The following is a 26,217-nucleotide window of genomic DNA, read 5'->3' on the forward strand; positions in this document are numbered from 1 at the left end:
GGTGGAGTTTAGGCGGAGGGGTTTATAGGCTACTCGTTTGACCTGGACTGGTGGTGGGGGACTAAACAGAAATGTGTGCGTTATATATTGCAAAGCATTTTTTCTGGGCAAGCAGTTTGAAGTGATTTGCAGTAAATGAAAATATCAGATCTTTAATTGTCCATTAGCACAGATGGAGGTGATATAAATAATATAATTGCAGTATAGTGGCATAAGCTGGGCTAGGAAGTCAACACTACACACACCTTTGCTTCTTTTCCCACCTACAGCTACAGTGTGTTTGCTATATTGCCTCTTCCCTGTCACATTCCTGTCTCAACTATCAGCTCTTAGGGAGATGGGTTGGCCCATTTCAAATCAGGAAATACCAGTCTGTAATTCAAAGGAACCTGTGTTCCCCCTTTTAAATTTTTTATCCCATTCACTTTCCCTTTGATCCTTACGTACCCATCATTTTATCTGACAGATGAGATTGAATTAGTTTGACCTGTCCTCGAGGCTCTGGCGTAATTTGCCTTTGACATTGATAGGGGAGGAAGACATTGTGGCTAGGCGAAGGGGTGGGGGAGGAAAACAGAGAAGAGCAGTAGATATGCGATGTGGAAAGAAGGATTCTGTGGCTTTCAGGCTTGGTGATGAAATTCCTGTTCTTCACGGTCGTCTATGTTATTTCACCAGACTGCCTGTCAGGGTTTAACCCTTGACAGCAGAGCAAGCTACTCATGTGCAAAGCAGCCCTGCTTAGTCAGGTCCTTCATTGGCTTAGCCACAAATGTATCCAGTATGTCCACAGTATCTACTGGTGACACACTCCAATTTGTTCCTTCAATGCAGCTCAGAACAGTTTACACACAATTCCACATTCAACATGTTCTGAAAAACCCTCAAAAGGTTTGAGATCAGAGACAGCACTTCGCTTGAGGTCCAAAATACTTTGGTACAATTACTCATCAAATTCTTCCTGCCACACCAGACAATCTAGGGCATAGTTTCATCGCATCACATTTGAATTTTAGTGTGTTTATGGTGGCAGAGTTGACTCTCTGTTGGCTAAGATGGAAGCAGGACGCACCGACTATGGCAAGGAATTGAATAGCATGCTGGGATGTGTGGTGGTGTGGTTTCCCTTCCAGCCTCTGCTCCTCATTTTCTGACTTTGTGGTGTCAAGTGGTAGTGCCAATCCTTAAAGCCAAGCAACCATTAGAGAGCCATGTTTTTCATTTAAGACAATGCTCATGATTGCATAGTCATGCTATTCATGACCGTGGCTTTTGTAGTCATTTTGACGAGAGTCATCCAACATTTGTACCATCTATTCACTGCAAATGTTGAAAGCTGATCCTGGAGAGCTTTGGAAACCCCACCAAGCCATTATTTCGACAAAGCAAAAGCTCAGGAATCAGCATGGCATCACCACCCAGCTAGGGTCATACTGTACAAACACAGTCTGTGATATTCTATCCAACAGAACTGTAGCCTTAGGACCTAAGAAAGAATATTTTGTGGTATGTCAGGGGCTATTTAGGATACTTTTATAAGGCTGATTGGGCTAAGGAGTCAAGAGACTGTAGGCAGCTGTAAGTCAGATCCACCACTGACTGAAATGACTGAGTGAGTGAGGCGCATTGAGGATGATAATTAAATATGGGGCCCAAGATTGGTAAGGTGGGCCCTGTACCTTTAGGCCAAGAGAGCATGGGTTTGGGAGCTCAGATTGCCCAGGGCCTGTGTTAGACTCAGGCGCTAACCCAATTTCACACTCTGTGACTGGACCTGGCCTGTTTCAATGCAGCATCAGAGTGTGAGTGCCATCTGGTCCAGGCCTGTGAAGGAAATGGCCTTGCTTTTCACACTGATCGGATTAGAGTGTTTTTAATTCATTCGGGATGTGCCCTTGCGTGTTAATTGGCTCAACATGGCCAATGAATCTGGCCTATTGCTTGAGACAGGATGGCCCCTTCCTTAAACTCTCTTCAGAGGTTTGATGCTCCTCAGAAACCCTTTACCTTGTTTTCATAGTTTTCTTAATACCAGCATGAGGATTCACCTAATCTCCTATTTCATATTTATAATAAAACAGAAAGCAATTCAGTCATCTCTTCTGCGCGGTACAGCAGTCCATCAGATATCACAATGCAATAATATCAGCACACTTCCTTTAGGAAACATCAAAATACATGTACATGCTCTTGTCTGTCAAATTAATCTTCTCTGGAGAGGCAAGGAGAGGCCTCACCATAAAGGTTGTTATTTCACCGTTTTATTTTCAAAAAGAAGATCTAATTACATTCACAGCCCTCCAGTATTATATTTAAACCAATATAATCAAGATTTTGGGTTTGTTTTTTTAGAAATGAGTGACTGATATAAAACAGGAATTTTCTTTAAGAATCCAGATGCATTCTGATTAACACATTTGACATTCTTGCTACACCTTGCTTGACCTTTTCCCCTCATTATGGCAGGACAGATTTGTTTGTATGCTGCCGAGGGACAACAACACTAAATCAAATTCATGCAGTTTAGACTACATTGACAAGATCAGATGTGTCCCATACTGTAACTAAAAACAAATAATGACCTGTGTACAGGATGCCGCTTTTGAAATTAATATGAGAACAAAATGTCAGTTTAACTGTACTCCCTTACCAGTTATTCATTCTAGGCTGTGTGTAAAATTTAAAGGGACACCACTGAACTTAAACTTTGAAAATGCTATTCCTCTGCCCAGCAGCTCACACTGTATTAGTGAACAGGCACCATTGTCTTGCAGAAACGAGGGGGAAGAGTTTGTCCCACAAACCTGTCACACCAGCATTCAGCTCCTATAGACAAGTTGGAAAAGGTGACAGTGACAGAGTAAAAGCCAGATACTCATCTACTGTCAGACCTCATATCCATGCAACAAAGCAAAGAGACATATACACACTCAACATATTCAGTACAACTATTCAGTGCAGTACATTATGTGTAAAATACTCAAAAACGTGTAATAAATCTCAAAGCTGCACTTTCACCGTCACTCCAGATGAATTAAAAAGTACGGCTTTTTACGATGCAACTCATTTTAAGCTGCATTTTTCTAAGCCTCGATTTTCAAAGCCTCTGATTACATTAGTTGCAGCCAGCCACTTCTAATTAAGAAGAAGCCCTTATTTGTTGCTTAATATGTATTAATTAGGCTTGCCCACTGAGCATCCCTACCAGCGGTCTAAATATAACGGATGATGTATCTCAGGGCAGAGGGAATTTCAACGAGGCTAAAGCAATGTGACAAGATCACTCTTTCTATGTATTAATCAAAACAATGATTAGCAGTTATAGTTTTAACACTGCAGTGAGAATGTGCATGTTAAATACCAGAATGTGATGATTGCAGTCGTATATTCAACACTGCTAAGGTCTTCTTCACTGAAAATGTATAGTTGCACTATATAGTTGTAGAACCTTTTTAAGTAGTAGTTAACTCTATTTCGGCTGGTACTTTTCATGTACTTAAGGCCTGAATCAACTTTCCCAGTAAATAGAGAGGGAACCAGGTACTGTTGTTCATCATTGTAATTCCTCTGTACTGTCATACAATCCACTTCAAAGAAATACTACTGCAAGAGAATTCTCTTTCAAAAACAAAACAAAAAAGTTTGACGACACTCTTTTTCAATATGCAACAACCTTCCTGAACATTTGTCAGACCGAGGCTTGACTGTGCTTTGCAGACACTCTTAAAAGCAGCGATCAAATACCACAATACTCAAAGATGAGTCACAACCAGTGCATTTTATGCTCATACTTTTTTAATGTATCACAATGAGCAAGAAACATACTTGATGAAATATTTTCAAAGGAGTATATTCAATTACCATCTACAATCAACTTAACTAGGACAACAAGGTTTTGTGACAAAAGTTTCTTTAAAAGTCTGAAGTTCCATGTGGTTTATGTATGTTAGTTTCCATGTAATTTGGTACAGTTTGGAAATCTTCATCATATAATTACAGTAACAAAAAAGCTAACAAGACTACAGTATAGAAAAGACATCAAGAACAACATTTTTGGTTTAACTTGCTCTTTTTTGTACATTGCAAGGCTGTTTTTTTCTACCCTCGGGTGGGCTGCCTGGAGCCACAGAGCCATGCTTATGAGGCTCGGAGGAGGAGTAATTCAAGGAAACAAAAAGAAAAACTAAAAGCATAAAAAAACATTGTGGCACCAGAAGTCACAAAAGGAACAGAGAGCTCCAAGTAACAGTTCATCTTTGAAGTTGGAGCAAATGGTTGTTTGGTTGTTTGTTAGTTTGGTTGTTAATTTTGGTTGATACGCTTTTTTAGTGTGTAACTGCCTCTTTAAGAATGACAGCTTAGAGAACCCTTCCCCTTCCTCTGCTATTCATTTCTCTTTTTAGATGATGTAATGAACAGAGAGAGGGGTGAGCCGCCTTCTGACTGGAGAGCTTTACTTGTCAATCAGAGACAAGCACAAGGAAATGAAACGGGTAGCAACATGAACTGGGAGAAAATGAAGCAAGCATCTCTGTCCATCCTGTCCTGAAATGTGGAAAATGTCCATCAAAGAGCAGAAGCAGAGGCAGAGCTGGAGAAAGAAAGAGAGAGAGACAGAAGGGAGAAAGAGGCAGCTGGAGCCACTTAAGTTCAGTTTCATCTAAGGACTTTCCTCTCTGTGTCACACATGTCCATTGGTTCCAGAGTCCATTCCCATTACAGAGTTGTCAGTAATCAAATAAGGAGGTGATATTAAAGCTGTTTTGAGCCTGCCTTTGGCTCCCATGCCCAGTTTTGGTGTGCCCACAGCCTCTCATGTCCTCCTAACAAGATCTCCAAAGCTTCCCAGAGTCCTTTTTTTTCTTTTCATTCCTTCTTCATCTCAAAACAAAAAAAGTTGATGTCTTGTTTTAAATATATCTATATCTGTATACAGGTACACGTTCGTTTTCACAGTGGGCAAAAGACGACCTCTACAGCAAAACCTTGTCTTTATCTCTCTTTGTAAATGTCCATTAAAATCAAGTATCCCAATGTAAGTCAGCGGATCTAGTTATCCACTGCAGCCTATTGTGCCACAATAAAATATACACTTATCTGGGGCATAAATTGTAATTTTTTTTTTCTTTTTGTTTCAACTGCATAAAGCTTTGGCCACATTCATATATTCAATCAAAGTAAAAACTGCTCAGTGCTTCGGTATCATCATTCTCCTCATTTTTGATTATTATCTTTAAATGTTGATTTCCTAAATTTCAGTTATTCATATTCCAGCTTTGTGGTTCAGTTTGTTTTGGTGTGTTAATAAGTATATTAAAAAATGAAATGCAAAAAAAAAAAAAATACAATAATAATAATAATAATAATAAAATAAAAATAAAAAATCTTGAATTGATGCTGGCTCTTATGAAACACACACACAAACATACAAACTCACACAGTCCATGCTGGCTGAATCTGATGTAGAGACCTCGACATTGTCCTCCACAAAAGAGCCCAAAACAAAGATTACACTTTGGAAATAAGAGATCAAACAGTGTCATAAAGACAATGAATATAAAGAACATTATCACACCATAAAGTGGCCAGGTCATAGAATAAAGTTGTTGTTTTTTTTAATTTCAGCGATTCAAATTAAAGCTAGTGTTAATTTATGAGAAAAAGTAATATACAGGAACTAAAATAACATACAAATACTTATAAGAAAATAACAATACATGTCTGACATTGTATCTGAAAATTAAAATAAAGCAAACGTATTCAAGAAAAAACTGTACAACATTAGAATTCTCCAAAATAAGAAAGTACATATGAACAGTATTAACTGGACTTTAGAGAAGTGGCAAGCTTGCAGACCAAATCAATTGAATTTCAACAGCATGCTGAAATATTAACACCAAATCACATTGCTCTGCAAGACGTAGCACTTTAACACACTTCTGAGATTGTGCATTGTATTTGTTAGGGCGAACATATTTGCTATACAATAGTGGCCGAAAAGCAGTTCTTCACAAATTTAAATATGTCTTGGTTTTGGTGTAAAGAAATTTAATATTTTAGTTCATCGGTTTGTCTGTGAGAGGGTGGGGATACCTATGCACATCCATTTCCATTGCAATAAGATGGAGTGGGTAACTTCTTTGGACATGAAAGCGTGACATATCTCTTAACTATTTGAAACCAAGGGACATCTTCAAAAAACCTCCTGCTTTTTCCAGAAATAATGCTTTGGAATGAAGACATCCCTTTAAAACCTGTAATCTATATTATGCATGGAAGTGGCACCCTGCAGACACATGGGGCAAGTCACCAGTGGATTTCCCAGGATGGGGGCAACCACTCCTTAGCAAAACAGCCATTGTTTCCTTCTGAGACTAGTTGTGAGTTGAGCGGCATAATGATACTAAACCTATCAGACGCATCAGTACCAGATGTATTATATACATTTTTTTGGTAACCACTATTACTTGCTTAACAAGTGAGCAACAACCTTGACTGGATGGAGGGATTCTCAGCAATGTTCCATGCCAGCACAAAATGACATATCCAGGTCACTTTGTTTAGCAACCCATGATGCTAAATTTACACAACAGCTTACAGTCACTTTAGAAATGAGAAAAAAAATAGATTGTGACAATTAAAAGCAATTAAATGAAATAGGATCAGTCCTTGCTTAAGAAAAATCCATTGTGATATTTGGAATGCACTGTTCTTTACAAACGTTATAGATCATTGGCTTTAAACATTGGTCTGTTCAAAAAGAAAATCGGCAAAATGTCCTTTGGAACATATATTCACAGTCTTCAAAGTTCCGTTTTTGCAACAAGAAAAAAAAGGTGTCGCAGAGGCAAGAAATTGGTTTATTGTTTGTTTTAGTTAAAGCTTAGCCAAAAGCAAAATGAGCATGCATCTAGGTACTTTTTTTTCTTTCAAAATTCTACATTAGCAGCAAAACGTATGTCCTCGAAGACCAGACCTTATACATTTTCTTAAAAAATGGACTTTTGAGTGTGACAGAAAAGTCAAACAAAGATTAATAACCTCTATCTTACAAACTGCAATGGCTCTGTAACGGTGCTACTCCACAATGCAAGGACAAGGGCCCTTTTTGGTTTTTGGTATTCTTGGTATTTACGTAAAAAAGCCACCTGTTTGCTTGCAAAGAAGCAAAAACGGCAACTCTGATGCGTACTCCTTTATCTTTTAAAACTTTGTTTTCTTTCCTCTAAAAACAGCAACAAATTCTCAAGTATAAAGAAGCCTCTTTTCTCATCTTTATGCACCAATGGTGAAAGTGTTTAGTCTTTGGATTTTCTTTTTGTTTTAAAGCGTGAGAATTATTATTAGTATTCTTTTTTCATTTTCATTTATGACAACAACAAAAATGTCTAAATGAAAATAAAGTTGAAAAAGACTGTAGCCACACTACATGAAGAACAAAAGACCTGCTTTGCAGTGTACATATCTACAAATACAGGAGAGCAGAGAAAATAAGTGCGAAAAGAGAGGAACAAGTAGAGTGAGAAATAGGAGTCAGACAGTGATAAGTGCACAAAGGTAACACAAAAATAAAATAAAACAATTTCAACATTTCACCCAGGATCTTTTTCATTTTGGTTAGTGTCATACCAACCAAACCATAGAACTAAAATCATTTTAAAAGAGAGGATCCTGCCTTGTCAGGAGGGGCATTTGGGTGAATGTTTCCCAAGAAGCTGAGAATAAGACAGAAATAATGTTTAGATAAGTTACCTGTCCATAATCTAGTCTATCGGAATGACCAAGACAACATCAAATGAAGCGTCTTAAAGTTGGACGATACAAAAGCTAAATGTACACAAAGTTTTTTCAATCTACCATACTGTTTAAATTCATTTCCAATGCAACAATCTACTTAACACCAAAAATGTTCATATCTATCATAAATACAGAAGGTTTTTTTTTAATCAAAAATCTTTTTATCGCCCATCATCATGTCTGCAATGCTCTCCTTGTCTGGGTAAAATGGGATTGCCAATTCCACCCCCCTCCCCGCCCCCTTTAAAAGGATTCCAAATGTTAAAGTCAGCAAATCATCTACCCTTTTTGAATGCCCAGAAACTATGCCTTAATTATAATTTCATTCATCTTAAAACTTTCTATTAAATCAAGTTCTGAAAAATAAAAAACAATGTTCATCTCCTGTTAGAAACAAAAGGTGTAAAACATGGATTTCTGTAACAGAAAAACATCTGTGAGCTGTTGACCTGAGAATAAAATAGACATTACATTATTCTTTTACTTTTGCAAGCCATTGGTATCTGAATGCTTAAATAGCAAGAAAACTGATAGACTATTCTCCCATACAGTACATACTGGCTTTTTGTGGCTGTGCTATTAAGTAGAAATAATTACAAAACAAAGGGACAGCTTGTTGACTTGTGTTTCGTCAAAAGGGTTCTTGGGCCATTTATCAACTTTGAGGCAGTCCATTGCCATACAGTACAGCATTCCTCTATCATTACCCAAAACATAACTGCAGTGATCTTTTCTATTCTCATATATTAGTATGCATGTATTTCAGTTGAAAAACAAAACAAAAACAAAAACAAAAAACAAACAAACAAAAAAAAAAAAACGAAAACCAGCATGTTGATATGGGAAAACAATCCACTTACATTTAAATTTTTGGTTACAAGCTTTGGAATTGCAGTTAGTCTTTACACATCTTTTTCTGAAATTGGTTTGTATATTTTTAAATGTATTTTTAACATCGCTGCTTTTTGTATTTTTTTTTCCATTTGTGTTTTTTTTTGTCTTTTGTGTTTTTTAAATATTGTCCATCACTGAAAGCTCTTTTACAATCTGATGGAGTCTGTTCCTACACTAGCAAGATTACTACTACAACTACTACTGTCTTTGACAAAGCCAGGCTGTTGCGGCTCCTCCGCCGTCCTGCCCAGCCTGTCTGCTGACTTCTGACTGCTGTCAGAGTCAGACTCGTCGGTAAAGACGTCTGTTGGTATCGAGGTCTGAACTCCTGAGGTGCTCAATGAACTTGAGGTAACCGTTGAAGGTGAGGACACTGGAGGAAAAGAGGAGGGACTGGCATTGGGCTTCCCAGCTAAAGCTCTGGAGAAAGGGGCCTGGGGCCAGGGTTTGCCGGCAGCTGTGGTGTTGAGTGGGGCGGTAGAGGAGGAGCACAGGGAAGAGGAGACAGCAGAGGATGGCATGGTGGCTGATGTTGTTGGCGGGGGAGGGGGGCTGCTGATGGGATGAGTGGCAGACTGCGAGGTAGATGCGGTGTTAGGATTGGGGAAGCAGGCTGAAGAGTGAGGTAATAAACTAGTAGCGTGCTCTTTGGCATTTCTGGCTGATCGCTTGATTGTTCTGTGTTTGTGCAATGCCGATTCCAGGTGTTGACTGAGTGCTTTCTCCCCATCCAACGTGGTGTCACAAGCCAGGCAGTCATAGAGACTTCCAGCCCCTGCACCTACGCCACCGGGGACACGCAGCAACATCTCTTGCAGGTTTGCCACAGACTGACCGAAAAAACAGATAGATTTAAGGTGGGTAACAGCCGCTTCTTCCTTGGTGAAAACTGCTTGACACTTGCGGCATGCCAGTTTATACTGCACCTTGGGGACGATATACTGGTCTAGATGAGGGTCCACAGCTTTGCCATCCATCTCGTTCTGCTCGGAGGGTAGTTTATTGTGAGAGGAGGAGGAGGAAGAGGATTCACTACGGGGGTTGCCTTTTTGCTCCTCTGTTTTCACTGGATCTTTGGCAGATTCTTTGCGATCCCCCGAAGGTTGAGGGGGAACTGGAGTTTGGCTCGCTTTGGGTTGCTGGATCTGCTGAAGCTGCCGCTGCTGCTGCTGTAGTGCCTCCTGCAAGCTCTGCTGATATTGCTGGTAATGCTGCAGCAGGGACCCTGGGGACAGGCCCATCAGTGCTTGTGACAAGGTTGGGTTATAGGGGAAGAGACTTTCCATGCCATACATCGGCTGTAGGTAGCCCCCTTGGAGAGCCCCAGGTATCTGAGGGGCATAATATGGGGAAAAGCCAGGCATGAAGTAGGGCAGGAACTGACTTGTGAGGAGAGCTGTGGGGTCTGATGCCAAAGCAGTCTGCAGGGCCTGAAGCTGGGCAGGGTCTACCACATACTCCATGCCAGGTGTGGGCATAGAGGTGGCAGGTACAGCTGTGTCTGGTTTCTCCTTCTTGGCGCTGGCAGCAGAAGTGGAAGGGGCTGGGGTGCTTCCTGTTGAAGATGGGGTCGAGGACTTCTCTGCCTTTTCCTTGGGCTTCTCCTTTTCTCTTAACCTCTCAGCGTCACGCTCTTTGGGGGGTTCAGGCCGGGAGCCGGACTGGGCAGTTGAGGAGGTGGATATGGAGGTGGAGTTGGGGCTTGAGTGGGAGGCAGATGTGCTGGTCTGGGCTGGGCTGGATGAGGCCAAGGAGGATGAGGAGGGAGGCTTGTTGGGTAACCCAGATGTGGGGAGACTAGGTGAGGGAACACTGGCACCAGGCATGTTCAGGAGGTTTGGAGGTTTTGGAGGAGTTAAAGCTGGAAAAAGTGAAAATATAGAAAAAAAAAAAAAAAAGTTAAGCATTGATGGGTATATTTCTTCAATGGATGTAAGGTTATTTGATAATAAAAGAAAAAGTTATGCAACTAGTCTATAGCAAAACATGAACAGTTTTATGTCATGGCGTCCATTACTGGTCTATAAACAGGCACAGAAAAGGTTAATGAAAACATGTATATCAAATTATAATGAGGTCAAGCTCAGGTAATGTTCGCCAAGTTAAAGTGTTTCAGAATATATAGTGATCCATTAGTATTCACTCTATAGAGTCATTTGATGCTCTCCCAATTCAGTGGTTGTAGTTAAAGGGGCTTGTAAACTTGATGGCACATGTCAGCAAGTTTGCCCTGTCTGGATTTTGTATCATAATTATTTGTTGCATTAAAGAAGTACCTACCATAATGTCTAATTTTTGTACTTTTGTACGTGCAGAACAAACTGTCAAATTAATGTGAATGACTTACTGAATGACTTACTAAAAAGTATGACTCATTATGAACAAAAACAGCCTTCTCTCCGGTGACTAGTAAGTCAAGATTAAATGTGTACAAAGTGCCCTTACACGATTATATTATGTTATGCAGTCATTTTATGTGTGCCAGTGTAAACAAGTGTGCATGACAGATTGATTGATGGCAAGAGAAATTCATTTATTGTATTATTTTTCCAAATAGGTTTCCTGGACAAGTGCAGTTTATATAATTGCTGTATATATTAACAACTGTCAGCAATATTTTTTATTAATTACAACAGAATTAAGTTGCAGAAAAAAACAAACATCTGCAACTCTGCACTTCAAAAATGTATCTGTATATCAGTGAATGATTGCCAAATGAAGACATACCTGAATTAGATGAGTTAAAGCTGGGAAGGGAGGGGCTGCCAACCCCTGGCAAAAGGACAGGGGGGATCCCTTGCAGATTTGGATAGGCTGACTGTAGATTCAGAGCCTGCATTGCGGGGTTATCAAACATCCCCTGCTGTTGCATGGCTTGCTGCTGCGCCAGTCCTAAAACTTCATTGGCCTTCTTAATGCGGTCCATCTCTTGTTGGGCCATAAGTTGGCGGACTGTGGCTGGGTCAAAGTATTCTTTTTCCTTATCTAACTGGCTCCCAATGGTATCCTTTACCTTAGAGATGTGTTGCTGGGAGAAAATGTGATCACGAACAGAGAGGCGAGCACTATACTTGACACCACACAAAGTGCATTCAGTTTTGGGCCCCTCATAGGACGTCTGATTTATTCCGAAGTGCTTGGCCATGCTGAGTTTAGCCTTTTTCTCCTTGGCACGGGCGTTTTGAAACCACACCTGAACCACTCTCTTTGGAAGTCCAATGTCATTGCCAAGTACCTCACATTCCAGCATAGTGGGAGTCCTGTAGTCATTAAAACAGGATTTCAGCACTTTCAGCTGGAGGTTGGTCATCTGAGTACGGAAGCGCTTTTGGCCAGGACGGTCTCCACTGTCAATGCTCCTGCTGCCTGAAGCTCCAGGGCTTGGAGAGCAGGGGTCAGCCAGGCTGGAGGTCTCACTGTAGTCAATCATATTTTCATTTTCATAGTCCTTAGCATAATAGCTCGTTGCAGGGCTCACCAACCCTGAGGACATCTGGTCGTCATTTTCAAGGGAGGGGGCTGTGCCCCCAGACTTAGACAGGTAATCGCCACTATTTTGGCTGTGCTTTGCATCAGCACTGTCATTATCAGCATTGGCCTCATCACCGGTGGTTGTGTCTGTGATGGCTGTATTCACAGACGAACAGTCATCATTATCAAGTTTGCTCTGATCAAAGCTGAGGTTTACAGAGGACATGGTTGGGCTCTCAAAGTCTTCCATTCCCTCAACTTTAATGGATGAAGGGCTCAGTAGGGCCCTGGGAGACAAATCCATGTTTTTGTTCACTGGTGACAGGGAGGAGCTTTGTCCATCATTGTTAGTGGGGGCAAGCTGGGAATAGCTTGATATATCTAGAACATCCATTTTCATTTGCATCCCCTCCTGTTCAGATAACATACCAGTGAGAGCTAGATTGTAGCCAGCACGTTTGGCTTCATGCCAGTGACGAGAGCGAATGTGTGCCTCAAGTGCAGTTTTTGCTTTGAAAAGAGCCCGACAAAAAGGGCACCTACGATGAGCTTGAGCTGGCCCTACTGCCCTAAACTGGCCTTTTCTCTCCCTGGCTCTGGTATTTTGGAACCAGACTTGCACTACCCTCTTTTTTAGTCCCACCTCATGAGCTATGTGGTCGAGCATTTTACGTGTGGGATTTGAATCTAATAAGTACTTCTGATATAGGATTTCCAGCTGCTCAGGTGTGATGGTGGTTCTAAGCCGTTTGTCTCTCTGTGGCTCCTCTCCACTGTTTGTGCTGTCATTCTCTCCTGGGCTAGTGCCAGCTTTCTCCTCCAACTTCCTCTTCAGGGAGTTCATGGTGGAGGTGGGGGTGGATGGAGAGGTGGCAGAGCTGCTGGGAATCTGTGGCATTGCCCCGGAGAGAAGTTGGCTTGCCAAAAGAGGATTGCTGGGATCAAATAGCATGAAAGGCATGTCCATCGGGCGGTCGAGGAATTGAGGGTGAATGAATTGATTTTGCACAGAGAGGAAGTGTAATTGCTGGTGTTCCTGCCAGTGCTCAAAGGAGGGGAAGCCAACCTTGCACTGCTCACACTGGTAAGGGATCATCTGCTGTGCCAGTTGTTGTGAGGCAGAGGTCAGGTGTGCGTTGAGGCTCAGGTGAGAGCTTTGAGAGGGGGCCTGGCTTGTCTGAGAGGCTGAGGGACCACACTGCTGCTGTTGTTGAGAGAAGGAGGGAGATGAATGTTTGATGGCCTTAGGAATTGTTTGAGTCTTCTCTTCTCGCTGAGATCTATGGTGCTGGGTCTCTGATTGGGGCTGATGCACAATCTCCTGTTTAATTGAAGTTTGGTTTTCACGTGGATCGGCAGACATTTCCGGTAATTGTTTAGGCTTCTCGTCATAAGTGTTTGAGGTGTTGGCTGGTGATGCCTCCTCTTTCTCGGTAGATGGGAGGTGTGAGAATGCTGAAGTGGAGGGTGGGAGGGGGCAGAGGCTGGAGGAGGAGGGCATTGGGGTGTGACAGGAGGACCCAGAGGGGGTATAGTATTCATGTGAAAGATCCATTGAATCCTCATTTTGGCTGTCATATTGCCCATCGTCATCTTCATCTTTGTAACACAGCTTCTTTTGGTGTTTTATTAGATCAAATATACGCTGGAAAACCAGACTGCATTTCTTACACTGGTAATTCAGATTGGTGGTGCGAATATAGCGGTCATTTGACAACTCTCTTCTTTCACCATCTTTTCCTCCATCACCCTGGTTTTCATAATTCTTTCTTGCTTTCTGGCGAGCATTCTGGAACCAGACAACGATTACACGAGTGGGGAGGCTCAGAAGGTTGGAGAGCTGTTCAAATTCATCATCTTTAGGATAAGCATTGGCATCAAAGAAGTCTTGAAGCACTCTCAGCTGGTAGTCAGTAAACCTAGTCCTGGATGATCTCTTACTTCCGTAGCATTCTTGTTTCTGGGGCTCAGGGGAAGGAGGTTTCGAGTCAATTTTGGTGTCTTCCAGAGTAGTTATTGGTGGATTATTGAAATTGTATGGTGAGTCTTTGTTGCGCTGGCGCTCTTTGAATAGAGTGTTTCTGAACCAGTGCTTTATGACTTTTTGAGGCAGCCCTGATTTATCTGCCATTTCTTTAATCTGATCCTCATTGGGTGAATTGTTAATATCAAAGTATTGTCGCAGGACCCTAAGCTGGTCATCTGTGATACGTGTTCGTGGCCTCTTGTTCTGCTGCTGCTGTAGCATGGCTGGTGTAAGCTGTTGTTGATAGAGCTGGGCCAGATCTGAGGCCAGGCCTGACTCAACAGAGGGTAACTGGGAAGGCAACTGAGAAGGCAAAGACTGGAGAGACATTGGCTGCATCATGAGTGGTGAAAAGAGGGGCAGATCCATTGGCATGGAAATTTGTGCCATTGAAACTGGAGGCTGTGGGGGAGGTACAGTTGGAGGTGTAAGCGAGGCAGCAGAGACAGGAATATTTGGTGTGGGTGCTCTCTGCGGTGGAGGTGGAGGAGGAGGAGGAGGAGGTGGTGGTGGTGGAGGAGCCGGTGCAGCCTCTGGTGTAGGGGGTCTCAGTGGGTAGAGTTTATCATACTGCTCTCTGTATTCCTTAGCAAATCTCTCAAGGGATCGGAATGGAAAGAAGGCCTGGTGGATATGCTCCTGGTGACTCTTCAGAATGAGAATGTTTGAAAACAGCTTGCCACAGGCTTCACATTCCAGTTTCTCTAATCCCTCAATGGGGTCCACCACTCTTGTTATCCCACCTGGACCGCTTGATCCTGTAGGTCCAGTCCCAGCTGTCTTTTTCTGAGCTTTCTGCTTGTTTTCATTGTATTGAATTACTAACTCAAAACCAAAATTCTCCAGAAGGGCTTTAGTTGCATTTCCACGAGCATCTGAAGCAATCCTTGGTGGAGGCAATCCAGGATCGTGGTTAGTATTAATTGAAATCTGCTGCATGTCCTTCTTTTCTTTTGCCTTGTTGTCTGTAGAATCTTTGACATGTTCCTCAGTTTTTTCAATTGTGTCTTTATCTCTTTGTATTTCCCTGTCTTTCTCATTGTGAGAGGAATGAGGCTTCTGCTTTTTTTCAGACTGCTGGAGGAGAGAAGCACTCTGTTGCAGTAATGCCATCTGCCCCTGGGCCGAGTGGGCTTGCTGCTGCTGCTGTTGTTGTTGCTGTTGCTGCTGTTGATGTTGCTGCTGAAGGTGGTGGTGCATCAGTTGCTGCTGTAGACAGCTCTGCTGGGCTGAGTTCTTTAGGTCCTCCAGCAGGGAGGAGGTAGAGGAACTTGCCAGGCCAAGTGCTGAGCTACTGATGTTGATCTCTGGGTTCAGCTGAAATTCTGCTCCAGGGATGTAGAAAGGGAAGAGCAACTGCTGCTGTTGCAGAGGGAGAAGCGCATCGGTTGTCATAGGGAAGTGCTGCAGAAGTGCTGGGTTGAAGAGCTGTGATTGTATAAGAGCAGCCTGCTGCTGAAGCTCTTGTTGAAGCTGGGCTTGAGCTTGGGCCTGGGCCTGAGCCAACTGCTGTTGTTGCTGAAGCTGCTGTTGTTGCCCCCTAGCAGATAGCATGTCTGCAAATTTCTTCTTTTTTACTTCATGGTTCTCAGATGGTGATGAATGACAGCTCACTGAAGAATTCCCCAGGCTTTCAATGCTGTGAGACTGGCTCATGTGGTTACCTCCAAGAATACTCTGAACTGTCTGAGACCCAGAAGAACTGTGGTTGCTAGTACTAGTAGTTGAGTTAGTTGCTGGGCTTGGGCTGGGTGTTGAAGTGCTGATGCTGGATCCTCCACCACTCAAACCAGTAGCACTCACAGAGCTAGTGCTCCCTCCTGCTGCTTCAAGTTTGGCCGCCCTAGCTTTGGTCTGGTGTAGAACAGAGCGCATGTGTATCTCTAGAGTAGAACTCTGGCTATATGCCACGTTACAAGTGCTGCACTTGAATGGCTTGTTGTCAGGGCTGCTAGTAGGCTCAGGTTGACCAGTGGTGGACTCCTGAAGGGCCCTCTTCACCTTGTGCAGGTGGGAGACAGAGTTATAGTGAACCAGAAGAATGTTCTTCTGTGTAAAGGACTCTTTGCATACAGTGCACTTGAAAGGACGAGATGGATCCAAGAACTTCTCCATTGTAAAGTTGGGACCCTTTCTGAATGGCAGAGCACGTTTGGGTTCAGATCCAGAATCTTCCTGCAATGAGCCAGAGTCACTACCTGTTGGGCTTTGTTTTTCCTCTGGGTCGCTTTCCTCCCCCTCTTTGTCATCTTCTCCCAGGCTTCCATGCTCCTCACCAAGGGATGGGTCACCCATGACCATGATGTCTCCATTCATCAATAAGCCCCCGTAGAGCTGCTGGATATCAGCTTCACTCAGCTCCAGGTGACTGGTTTCCAAATGTTTCTTCAAGGCCTGCAGTGTTCTGAAGCTACGCTGGCAGAGGCAGCACATGGTGGCTGCCCTGATCACATGGTACTGTGAATGGAGCTGCAGCTTCTCCACAGTCTTGAAGGCCAGGCTGCATTGGTTACAACGGTACTTGTAGACATGGCGATCCGAAACAGGCAACTGGGGCCTTTTGTTGTGAACTTCATTGAAATGCATCTGGAGGGAGTTGGAGGATTTGAAGACTTGGTTACAGCCTTTCTTCCAACACAGGAATCCTGTGGCATCATCCCTCTCGGACTGTTGATCCTCCAGAGGTGACTTACGAGCCTCAGCTATTTCTGTAGGAAGTGAAACCCCCTTCTCTGGATCAGCATCTGATGCATCTGTCAATAAATAAACCAAAAGGAAAGAATAATTAATTATGTGCCCACATTTGCAAAGTCTTTGCATTACAAAATGTAATTTCAACAGAGGACATGAAAACACTGATCATTTCAGGATTCCTAGGGAAGGGATAAAACATGGAAAACAATATTTACTTCAGAGACCTGCAAATGCCAAAGATCATTCCCATTGCTTCGTTGTGACTGATGGTCTTGGCATGATCAATGCAATGTATTTTCCAAAAAATAAGTACACCTAATCAAACATAACATTTAATTTCAGCCCATTTATTGTATGCTCAGCCATCATTAACCAGTGTTAAAAAGTGCTCATTACAGGATCCTATACCTGTGTGAAACTAACGTAATGAATTTAATAATTTATTTGCAAAACAAATATAAAGAACATTTTGAGCAGTAACTATTGCATGGTGTGTAAAACAAACAGTATAGCCTATGGTAAAGTAAACCCCAAATTTCTAACACAGTGTGACACTAACCAGTTTGCTTCTTTGTGTCCTCAGAGTTGGAGTTGGATGTGGCTTGGGGGGTGCTTTGGGACTCTCTGTCTGGGCCAGGTACAGGTAAAAACATGCTTGCTGGCAGCACTTCAGTTGCTGTCACCTGGAAAACAAAGCACAAGGCAATTCTAGTGTTAATAATGATCTCAATGATTCACAATACAATTTAATATTCATGTTAAAAATGTTTAAAAGGACAAAATACAGGTACATAAACAAGAGGATGAATACAGTGTAGTTATGTACAAGGATATAAACATATAAACACGTCAACTGTTACATATTTATATAGCATAGAAGATAATTTCCACACAATCAAGAGATATCATGGAGACCTTGCTGAGGTCGTCACTCGCTTGTGGATCACTCCAATGTGCATGTACGTATGTGCACACACACACACACACACACACACACACACACACACACACACACACACACACACACACATAATCATATTACTTTTTACTTAATTTGCCATTCCTGCAATTTACAGTTGAGCACTGCTGGTGTTTTGTCATATGCCTGGTAAGTTCTGCTGCAGCCAATTAGGGAGATGGACTGCATGGCCTACCTTGGCCAACTGAAAAGCTTATTAGAGGGCCTAATTAAATAATTCTTTCTTGAAAAACGACTATTCCAATGGAGAGTGATCCATTCTAGGTAAACTAACTCCCAGCCATCTTGCAAAAATAGTCTTATCTTATTTTAGCTTGGATCAGAATACACATTAGTGCTGTTTGATGTGTCAGTTAAATTAAAAATTAGGTAGAAAAGAAGATTCTTACATAAAAAAACTACAGGATCAAAAGAAAAAAAAAACTTGAAATCGGTAATACAAAAGGTATGCTATGCATTTTAAAATTGAAAAAAGAAAAAGAAAAAAAAAAGATTATTTTTTCTACTATTCTAATTGGAACATTTCAAGGACGAATGAATATTGATTTAAAAAGTGCAGAGAAGCGCCCAGGTTCTCTCTGCTCTCAAAAGGTTGAAGTCAATCATGTGTGAATGACAGCAACCTCTCTTTATCCTTGCCGCCCCCAACCCACTTTCCTCCTATTTCTCCCTCTGATAGCCTCTTTTTTAACCCCAAAAGATGACAATTCATCAAATTCACTCATTAACAGACCCCTATTTAACAATAATCATCGGCTGAGATTGGAGGAGGCTGGGAGATGAGGCCCTGTCTGCTTCACCTTCCTTCAATTAACTTCCCAAACAGAATAATCAGCCTCACTCCCCATGCTGCATTTCAATTCACATCACTCCACCACATCCCACCTCTTCTCCCCACTGTTTCTCTTCTGAACCTCAATTTCAGGGTCTTCTTGGACAACCATCTTCCCTTAGCCTAAAGACTTTTCATGGTTATCCTGACTATCCTTTCACATAACATCAAATGAAGGTGTCTCAAAAAAGACAGAAAAGTTAAAAAAAAAAAAAAATCTAAAAGAATGCAAATCAAAAATAAAGAGATTTAAAAAAAAAAATAAATCTCTGACTTTGACTATTATACTTTAATATTATATAATAGTTATTTTTGCATAAACATAGCAACCATCGAAATGTTACTAAAGCAAAAATCTGATGGATAATTAATTTACTGCAAAACAAGGGAGTGCAGCGTCAGATCTCTGTTTGAGGCTTTGGTCTGTCTATTGCCATTTGCAAGGAGTCCTTCTAAAAGACACAATGAGGATATGGCTGAACATAGCATGCCATATAGCCTATATGTCAGCTCCAAACAGGGCAGAATCCCCCTCAAGCAACAGTGGGTCTGCAGGGACTTCAAGGTTAAGTGGAACAGTAAACACTTTCTAGTCCATTACTATACGATTAGTGTGATCACAAATTCACTAGAAAATATCCAGCCATTTTCCCTCTTTGTTTTTTTTTTTTTGTTTTTTTTTTGGGGGGGGGGGGTTACCTCTCTGTCCTCCATCTCTTCCAAATGAGAAGTGGAAAATTAATGCAACCAGCATGGAGAGTCACAAAAACAAAACACAGCAGTGATTTACATTACAAAGTGGACTGTTTCTAGACAACTGCTTCATTAGGCGATGAGAGGCAAGAGCAGAGAGTATCCCAAGGTCACTTTTAATTTGGACCGCCTAATTGGCAAACATAGTTCAAAATGGCTATCATCCAGCCAGACTCAGAATTAATGAAGCACAATTATTTTCATTACCCCTATCTTATACAGACAGAAAATGAGACATAGAGTGAGAGAGGGAGGGAGTAATGGAGGAGGATATATATATATATATATATATATATATATGGAAAGAGAGAGAGAGAGAGAGAGAGAGAGGGGGAGAGACAGAGAGATGGGGTACAGGAGAGAGGGAGTGCAGAGGGTGGGTAAATGAAGGGTGAGAGAGTGAGAGCATCTTTATGCATGGTCGGCAAGAAATAAAAGTCACCTATTTCAGAATTCATTAGGCTCCTCTACTAGACATGTGAAAAGGATAAAGTACCTTTCCATCTACATTCACCAGTTATAAAAAAAAGTGCCGGCTTTAATGTGTGTTATATTACCTCTGTTCTATCATGGTCCTCTTGTAGTGGTTCAGTACATTACTATCTCTATAAAAGAAATAAATATTGCCATCTACCATACTAATGTGCTTGCCATTTACTTTCTAGATGGGGGGTGAAGATGGCTCGGCAGCAGACAGAGCAATGTTTTACTGAGTGATTGTCCGGCAAGCTATTCCGCTCCACAGGATAGAACAGAACAAAGATTTGCTCTGTGATTTACAAGAAAACAGAGCAAATAAAATTTTATTTCCCCTTGATAAGCATTAAAGAAAGTAAGGAGAGTATTCTCTCTGGGCAGATAAGGGTGCACCAGTGAGTGCGTCTTATTGCAGCTGATATAAATCTAACTTTGGAATGTGAGTCAAAGATCACCTGACTCAGGCTACAATATGATTCATTACATGTATCATATTCCTGTAGGAGTATTGCTGAGTATTTAGACAGTTTTTTTAATTAGTATATGCGGTTTGACTGTGCTTTGTGCAGTCACAGTTTTCATTGTTTCTGTACAATCTGTACATTTTTTATTCACGTAAGATTTGATTTTGGCCAGATCAGTAGTGAATAATAACATTCCCATTGCCTGGACTTGAATTTCATTAAAAGGGGAAAACTGTTCATTGAATTTTGATTCATGTGTGTCACAATTACTTTAACACATTCATAATAAAAGGCTTTGTTTTGACTAGCACAGAGGTGATCATAGACATGGTGAGAATGTCAATGTGCTAATAAATGGACTGGGAGCTAAGAGCTACTCATCTAGGACAAAAAAAAAAAAAAAAAAAAAACCCCAAAACCCACAGATTATCTGCACCCCTCCCCAAATTACTATGATTACAATGGAGCTGGAAAAAAATGCTCTCTGATAATGGGCAGATTAAGACAATGCAAGAGAAGAGAAGAATATGCATCTTAAAAAGGCTAAATCCTATCTGACTTCCAATGAGCCAATGGGATTGCCTATAGCCATTTCACAATTAACAGCATTCTTTGTTTTGATAAAGGCTCAAATGTTGGCAATTTAGAGGAGGGGAGACAGGAGAGACATTCTTCCTCACAGCCAGGCAGCCACTCGGGGGTGGGGGATTTGATTAAGAGTGAGTGAGTCATCTTCTTGGCATGGCTGAATCCTTACACTGGTCCTTGACTTGACCCATTGGCTGCATTCTGACTGGCCATAATGTGTGCACATAGGAATATACTGGGCCTCCATGAAGCAGCACAACAGAGACTGGCTGCTGCTTCCTTGTCACTGACAGAACAAAAAATTTGCCCATTATCTCCCAGAGGAGATAATGGAACAATATCGGACAGAAATTATATAGAAAATGGAATCAAAACTTGGATTGCTGTGATGTATACACGAAACTTCCTAGGAGGCAAGGCCATAACATTTGTTCCTCTATTGTACTTTGTTCCCAATTAATTCCCTGAGTTGAAAAAGCTTCTGACAATGCATGACATAAGGTATTTATGCAGTGAATGCATGGATGTCTATACTATATCTTCACAAACTAATACATACTAATCAAACTGAATAAAGGCCAAAACAAGTTACCTTGAAAAACTGCAAATAATAAACAAAGAGAAAGAAAGAAAGAAAGAAGAAAAGAAAAGAAAACACAATCCAATTTTAAACTCATTTTGCAGATGCTGGTTTGTTTAGGTAAAATGGTGGGGAATGTGTACTACTACTTTGTATGTTCGAGTTGACAAAAATGGAGTCATGGTCCAAAATGTATTACAAAAGCAATTCAGGCAAAGAAACATGACCATGAAAATGAAGTAAATAGTACAACCTACTCGACAGCCCTCCGAACCACCCACCCAATCACACACACATACAATACACAGATGACTTACTGTGGCGATAAGCTTATCAACACAGTCAGGCGCCACACTGTGGAGGTGTGTGAGGTGGAACTGAAGGTGGATCTTGTTGTTGAGCATGTCCTGGCAGAGCGGGCAGCGGAACATGGGCTGGACAGAGTGCTGCGTCATCACGTGCATTCTGAGACGGTTCAGGTCCGTGTTGGTAAACTTGCAGTAGGGGCACTGGTACATCTGGGTGAGGGGGAGGCAGGGGAACAAAGAAAGGAGGAGAGGAAAAAAGGACATCCACGGAGGGTTAATGGGGTGAGACGGTAGGCCTGCTCAGAGAGAGAAGAGGATCTGTAGATTAGGGGGAAGAGTGGGCCCCCTTCCCTCAAGCAGGCAGGTCCCTCTGATCACAGACCAGTGGGTAATACTGAGCACCACTGAGTCTTGGCACACACTTCAAAGTGCTCTCATCTGTCAAATACTATATTGATTTTCCACCTTTTGCACAATTAGCAGTGCAACTGCAGCAGAAAGGCTAAACTAATTTTAAGGAGATTTAAAAAAAAAAAAAAAAAAAATCCTGCATAATATAAAAAGGGTCAGTGGGATTCAGATAACTAAAAATGATTAGAAGTACATCTTTACATTTCTTTTCTTAATTGATGTGTAAGTTTTAGGCTTATAATGAGGGCTTGGTAATTGAGGATGAGATAACCTTTAGCAAGAATTCCCTAATTCAAAGAGTTAGAGAAACAGAGAGTTTTATGAACATCTGAAGGCATCAACGTCTACAAAATTCTGTGATTTGCAGTCTTCTCACCTGCTCCGCAGCACTCTTCTCAGCTGTCCTGGGACGCTTGGAGCAGAGCGGGCTCTCTGAGGTCTCTGACTGTGAAGAGGGCCTTTTGGAGGGGATTGGGGAATCTGCCTGGTGCCTTTCCAAATGGCTGGACACTGCTGAACATACGCACATACACACGGACACACATGCACAAACACACACAAACATGGAGGGATAAAGAGAGAGAAGAGCAGACATGTCAAGACAAGGTGAGGACTTGGCAGCCTGGGAACAGGTCAATCAATAACACTGTGGATAAAGGGCTTCGAAATGTCTTTCTTAAATGTGATATAACTGCATTTAATGGGACTTGGGCAGAGAAACTGTTGGTAGCCAACTCATGACTCCCCATACAAATCACCACACTCTTTTTTACTTCTCTTCCCATGCTACTGCAGCGGGACGCACAGCCAATGTGCTTTGACGGGCTGTCTCTCCCAATGTTGGATTGTTAGGACATTATACAACACCACAAACAGCTAATAAAAACATAAGCTTTCCACGGTGGGCAGCTGTAGGTTTCATGTCACCATAGATTTTATGTCCGTGAGATTTTCTTAACTTGAGACAAGGTACACACACATCTCGCTACCTCATCATACAGTATGAAGGTAAAGAGATCCACATCGGCCTCAGACTCAACTTTATACAAGACTTGTTTCTTTAATTACTTTTCCTCAGTTACTCCTTTGCAGTACGTCTTACATAGGTATTCATGTCTCACTTGCATATGTGATGCTCAAATGTATTGAGTCAGCTCATTTGCTCTGTTTTCATGTAAGTGACAACATAAGCTATCTACATATAGTGACAGAATGTTGTTGTTATAACAGTGCAGTGATCCTGACAGTTGTAATACAAGCCTATTGCACAGCAAATCTAACGGTAGACATTCTTCAAAAGATCTTCAACCACATCTTGTGGCTTCAACCACATCTTAACTATATAAGCACTATGCAAGAAGGTAATTGCTGTTCAGAGTGCCACACAAAGGCCTATGGAGATTCCTGAGTCAGTTGTAGACCAACTGAGGAAGAAGCATTTTGATTCCAAGGCATTTATGAACAGTGGCCACACAGGCTAGTTCCTCATCCAAATATGTATGAATTTAAAATCCTACCAAAGAGGGGCCAGGTCATTATGGCAGGGATGAAAAAAGAACAGAAATTCTGGTCAAATGGTGACCTATAGTTTGACCCTTCTTGGAAAACCCTCCTGCTCTTTGTGCCTACACAGCAAGTGAGTGCCAGTGAAACTCTCTATTTAATTGGAATTTCTGTAACCAGCTAAGCCTCCTCCAGTGTGTTGTCGGTCTGTCCAAGATTGGAAAACCTTTCCTCAGACCTCTGAGCCAATCTGTGTATTTCTTCAAAGCAACACTAGAATAAGGTTGCATACGACCTTAGCCTTTCAGTTAGCTCTAACAAAGATTTTCAAGGACAACATTTTTTTTAAATGGCCACAGGGGTTCAAAGATGGCATTAGCGTACCGATTAGTCATAGCCATAGATACTCAAAGAAGACAGCCATGCTTTCATGCTCATAGTTTGATGTACAAAAGAGCTACAGTAATTGTCAGGTGGCAGCCCATCTTTGAAAAGATTCCCTTTCTATACAGTTACTTCAAGTGCTTCACTAGCTGGCAGAACATATCACACAGCTAATCCTTTTAATACAAACTACACCAGTGATTCTCAACCTTTTTCATATCAAGGACCCCTAATTTAGTCCACATTGGAGTCACAGACCCCCATTTGATGAGATTTTGTCTCTCAAACTCAAATCTGAGAATATTTTTATCATTAGATATGATTTTGTCCAGAATTCCACGACTATCTGTATTGTAGGCAGAGATAACAGTGAAACTATGATCAGAACAGTCATTCTTCTACATTCTCTAATTGTGTTAACTTCTTATAAATGAAATAATGCTGAAGTTTAACAATTCATCAATTTGCTGGGGATCCCCTGGAACCTCCTCAAGGACCCCTGGTGGTCCCCGGACCCCACGTTGAGAACCACTGAACTACACCAATATTAACAAAATAGTGCCTCTCCTTCCCTCCATATCCACTGAGCAAGACCTCACAACAAGAGCTTCTGCTCAGAGCGCTGCTCCCCTTTATAAAGAGCTAAAGGAGAGAGAGAGAGAGAGAGAGAGAGAGAGAGAGAGAGAGAGAGAGAGAGAGAAAGAGAGAGAGAGAAATAAAATAGAAGCAGCAAACAGAAAGGCATCACAGCTGAGTAAAAATACTCAGCTAAGCTCTGGCTCATAGAGGAGCTAAATCCACATGGAGCCAGCATGGGGAGCTGGGAGCAGCACAGTGCTTTGTCGCCAGTGGAAAGAATTCACTGTGAAACTTAAGGAGGTGTCTTGCCGGCTCCTAACGAGCCCATAAAGAGTTAAATTTGGCCTGATTTGTACAGTCCTGGAAGGGCAAATTGAGAACAGAGGGCATTGGTAGGGGAGGGGTGGTTTGGCGGGGGGTCAGGTTAAGCAGGGCTGACCACGCTCCTGCTCCAGACATTAAAATGTCAGCTCCAATCAGGACGGGGGCAGTTGAGCTGATTACCCAGTGGGGGACCTGGCTTTGGACAGAGCAGCCTGCTAGATCTCCCAGAGACACTAGGATCAGCCAGGGAGGCCTTATTAGGGTCCAGTCACAGTCAATCCTATTAAACACATCCACCAATAAACAAAGGAAATGTTAAACAAAAGGAACCTCCCATTCCCTGACATTAACCTCTCAGTCATGACACTGTCCTTGCCAATTCCTCCTCCTCCTCCTCCTCAACTCCACTTCAGTTCACTCGTACTTCCTCCACTTCCCCTGAACTCATCTCTCGGGGAAAACAAGGACAGTCATCTCTGGAAGCCTTGACTACAATACAGCCCATGGGCACTGAGGAATTTCAATGATCTGGTTGATCCTTTTAATACTAAATGGGTAAATCATGCCAATGTCTATGCATTGCACTCTCAGATTTGGGGTGCTAATTCGATAATGATAATGCCCTCTTGTGCTTTTTCCTTGCAAACTCATTCCTTTTTCACCCTTCTGCTAGTGTTGTGCACCGTGGTTAGGGAACACCAGTCTCTCCTAGGCCTTTCCTCTCTCCATCAGCTCAGTAATCTTAGACAGCTATTTGACATCTCACTATCAGTATGGAAATCCTCACAGGTAAAGAGTGGTGGACAAAAGCCCAAGTCAAGGCAGGCTGAGCAGGACAAAATGAGAATGAAACAATGCCTGAGTGGCCAAAAGTCTGCCAAGGGCATGAGAAAACAGGAGCCTAAAGCCAATGGTATGATCTATGAATATCAAAGCATTGTAAAAAAAGTATTTTGTTCCTTATTGTGCCTTTTTTTAATTTGTTACAGCCTCAACTTTATTGCATTTGTGCAGGGAAAGGAAAAACAAAACAAGTGAAAGAATTGATACAATTTAAATATAGCAATTTACTAGGTCTAACTTAGTTAGATAACTGGTTTTCAGCAGAGTTCCTGTTCTGTAGCTTAAAGAGGGAGAGGTAGAAGAAAAGTGA

General features: G+C 41.8%; 1 protein-coding gene across 3 annotated transcripts in view; it reads right to left on the reverse strand.

Annotated features, from left to right (window-relative positions):
• Window positions 1-3,818: 3,818 nt before the first annotated feature.
• zfhx3b (zinc finger homeobox 3b) overlaps window positions 3,819-26,217 on the reverse strand; it is a 148,970-nt gene continuing 126,571 nt past the window's right edge. For all 3 annotated transcript variants that reach the window (XM_071545918.1, XM_071545920.1, XM_071545919.1), the window contains exons 7-11: window positions 22,651-22,784; window positions 21,873-22,073; window positions 17,442-17,565; window positions 11,419-16,941; window positions 3,819-10,552 (exon numbers count right to left, since the gene is read on the reverse strand). In XM_071545918.1, the coding sequence (XP_071402019.1) occupies window positions 8,838-10,552; window positions 11,419-16,941; window positions 17,442-17,565; window positions 21,873-22,073; window positions 22,651-22,784 (7,697 nt within the window). In that variant the 3' untranslated portion in view covers window positions 3,819-8,837. The remainder of the gene's footprint in view (window positions 10,553-11,418; window positions 16,942-17,441; window positions 17,566-21,872; window positions 22,074-22,650; window positions 22,785-26,217) is intronic.

The sequence above is a fragment of the Centroberyx affinis genome, unplaced genomic scaffold (assembly GCF_046629955.1).
Source record: "Centroberyx affinis isolate AG114_WGS23_722 - 3 ecotype Tasmania unplaced genomic scaffold, CSIRO-AGI_Caff_v1 ptg005074l_1, whole genome shotgun sequence".
Taxonomy (NCBI): domain Eukaryota; kingdom Metazoa; phylum Chordata; class Actinopteri; order Beryciformes; family Berycidae; genus Centroberyx; species Centroberyx affinis.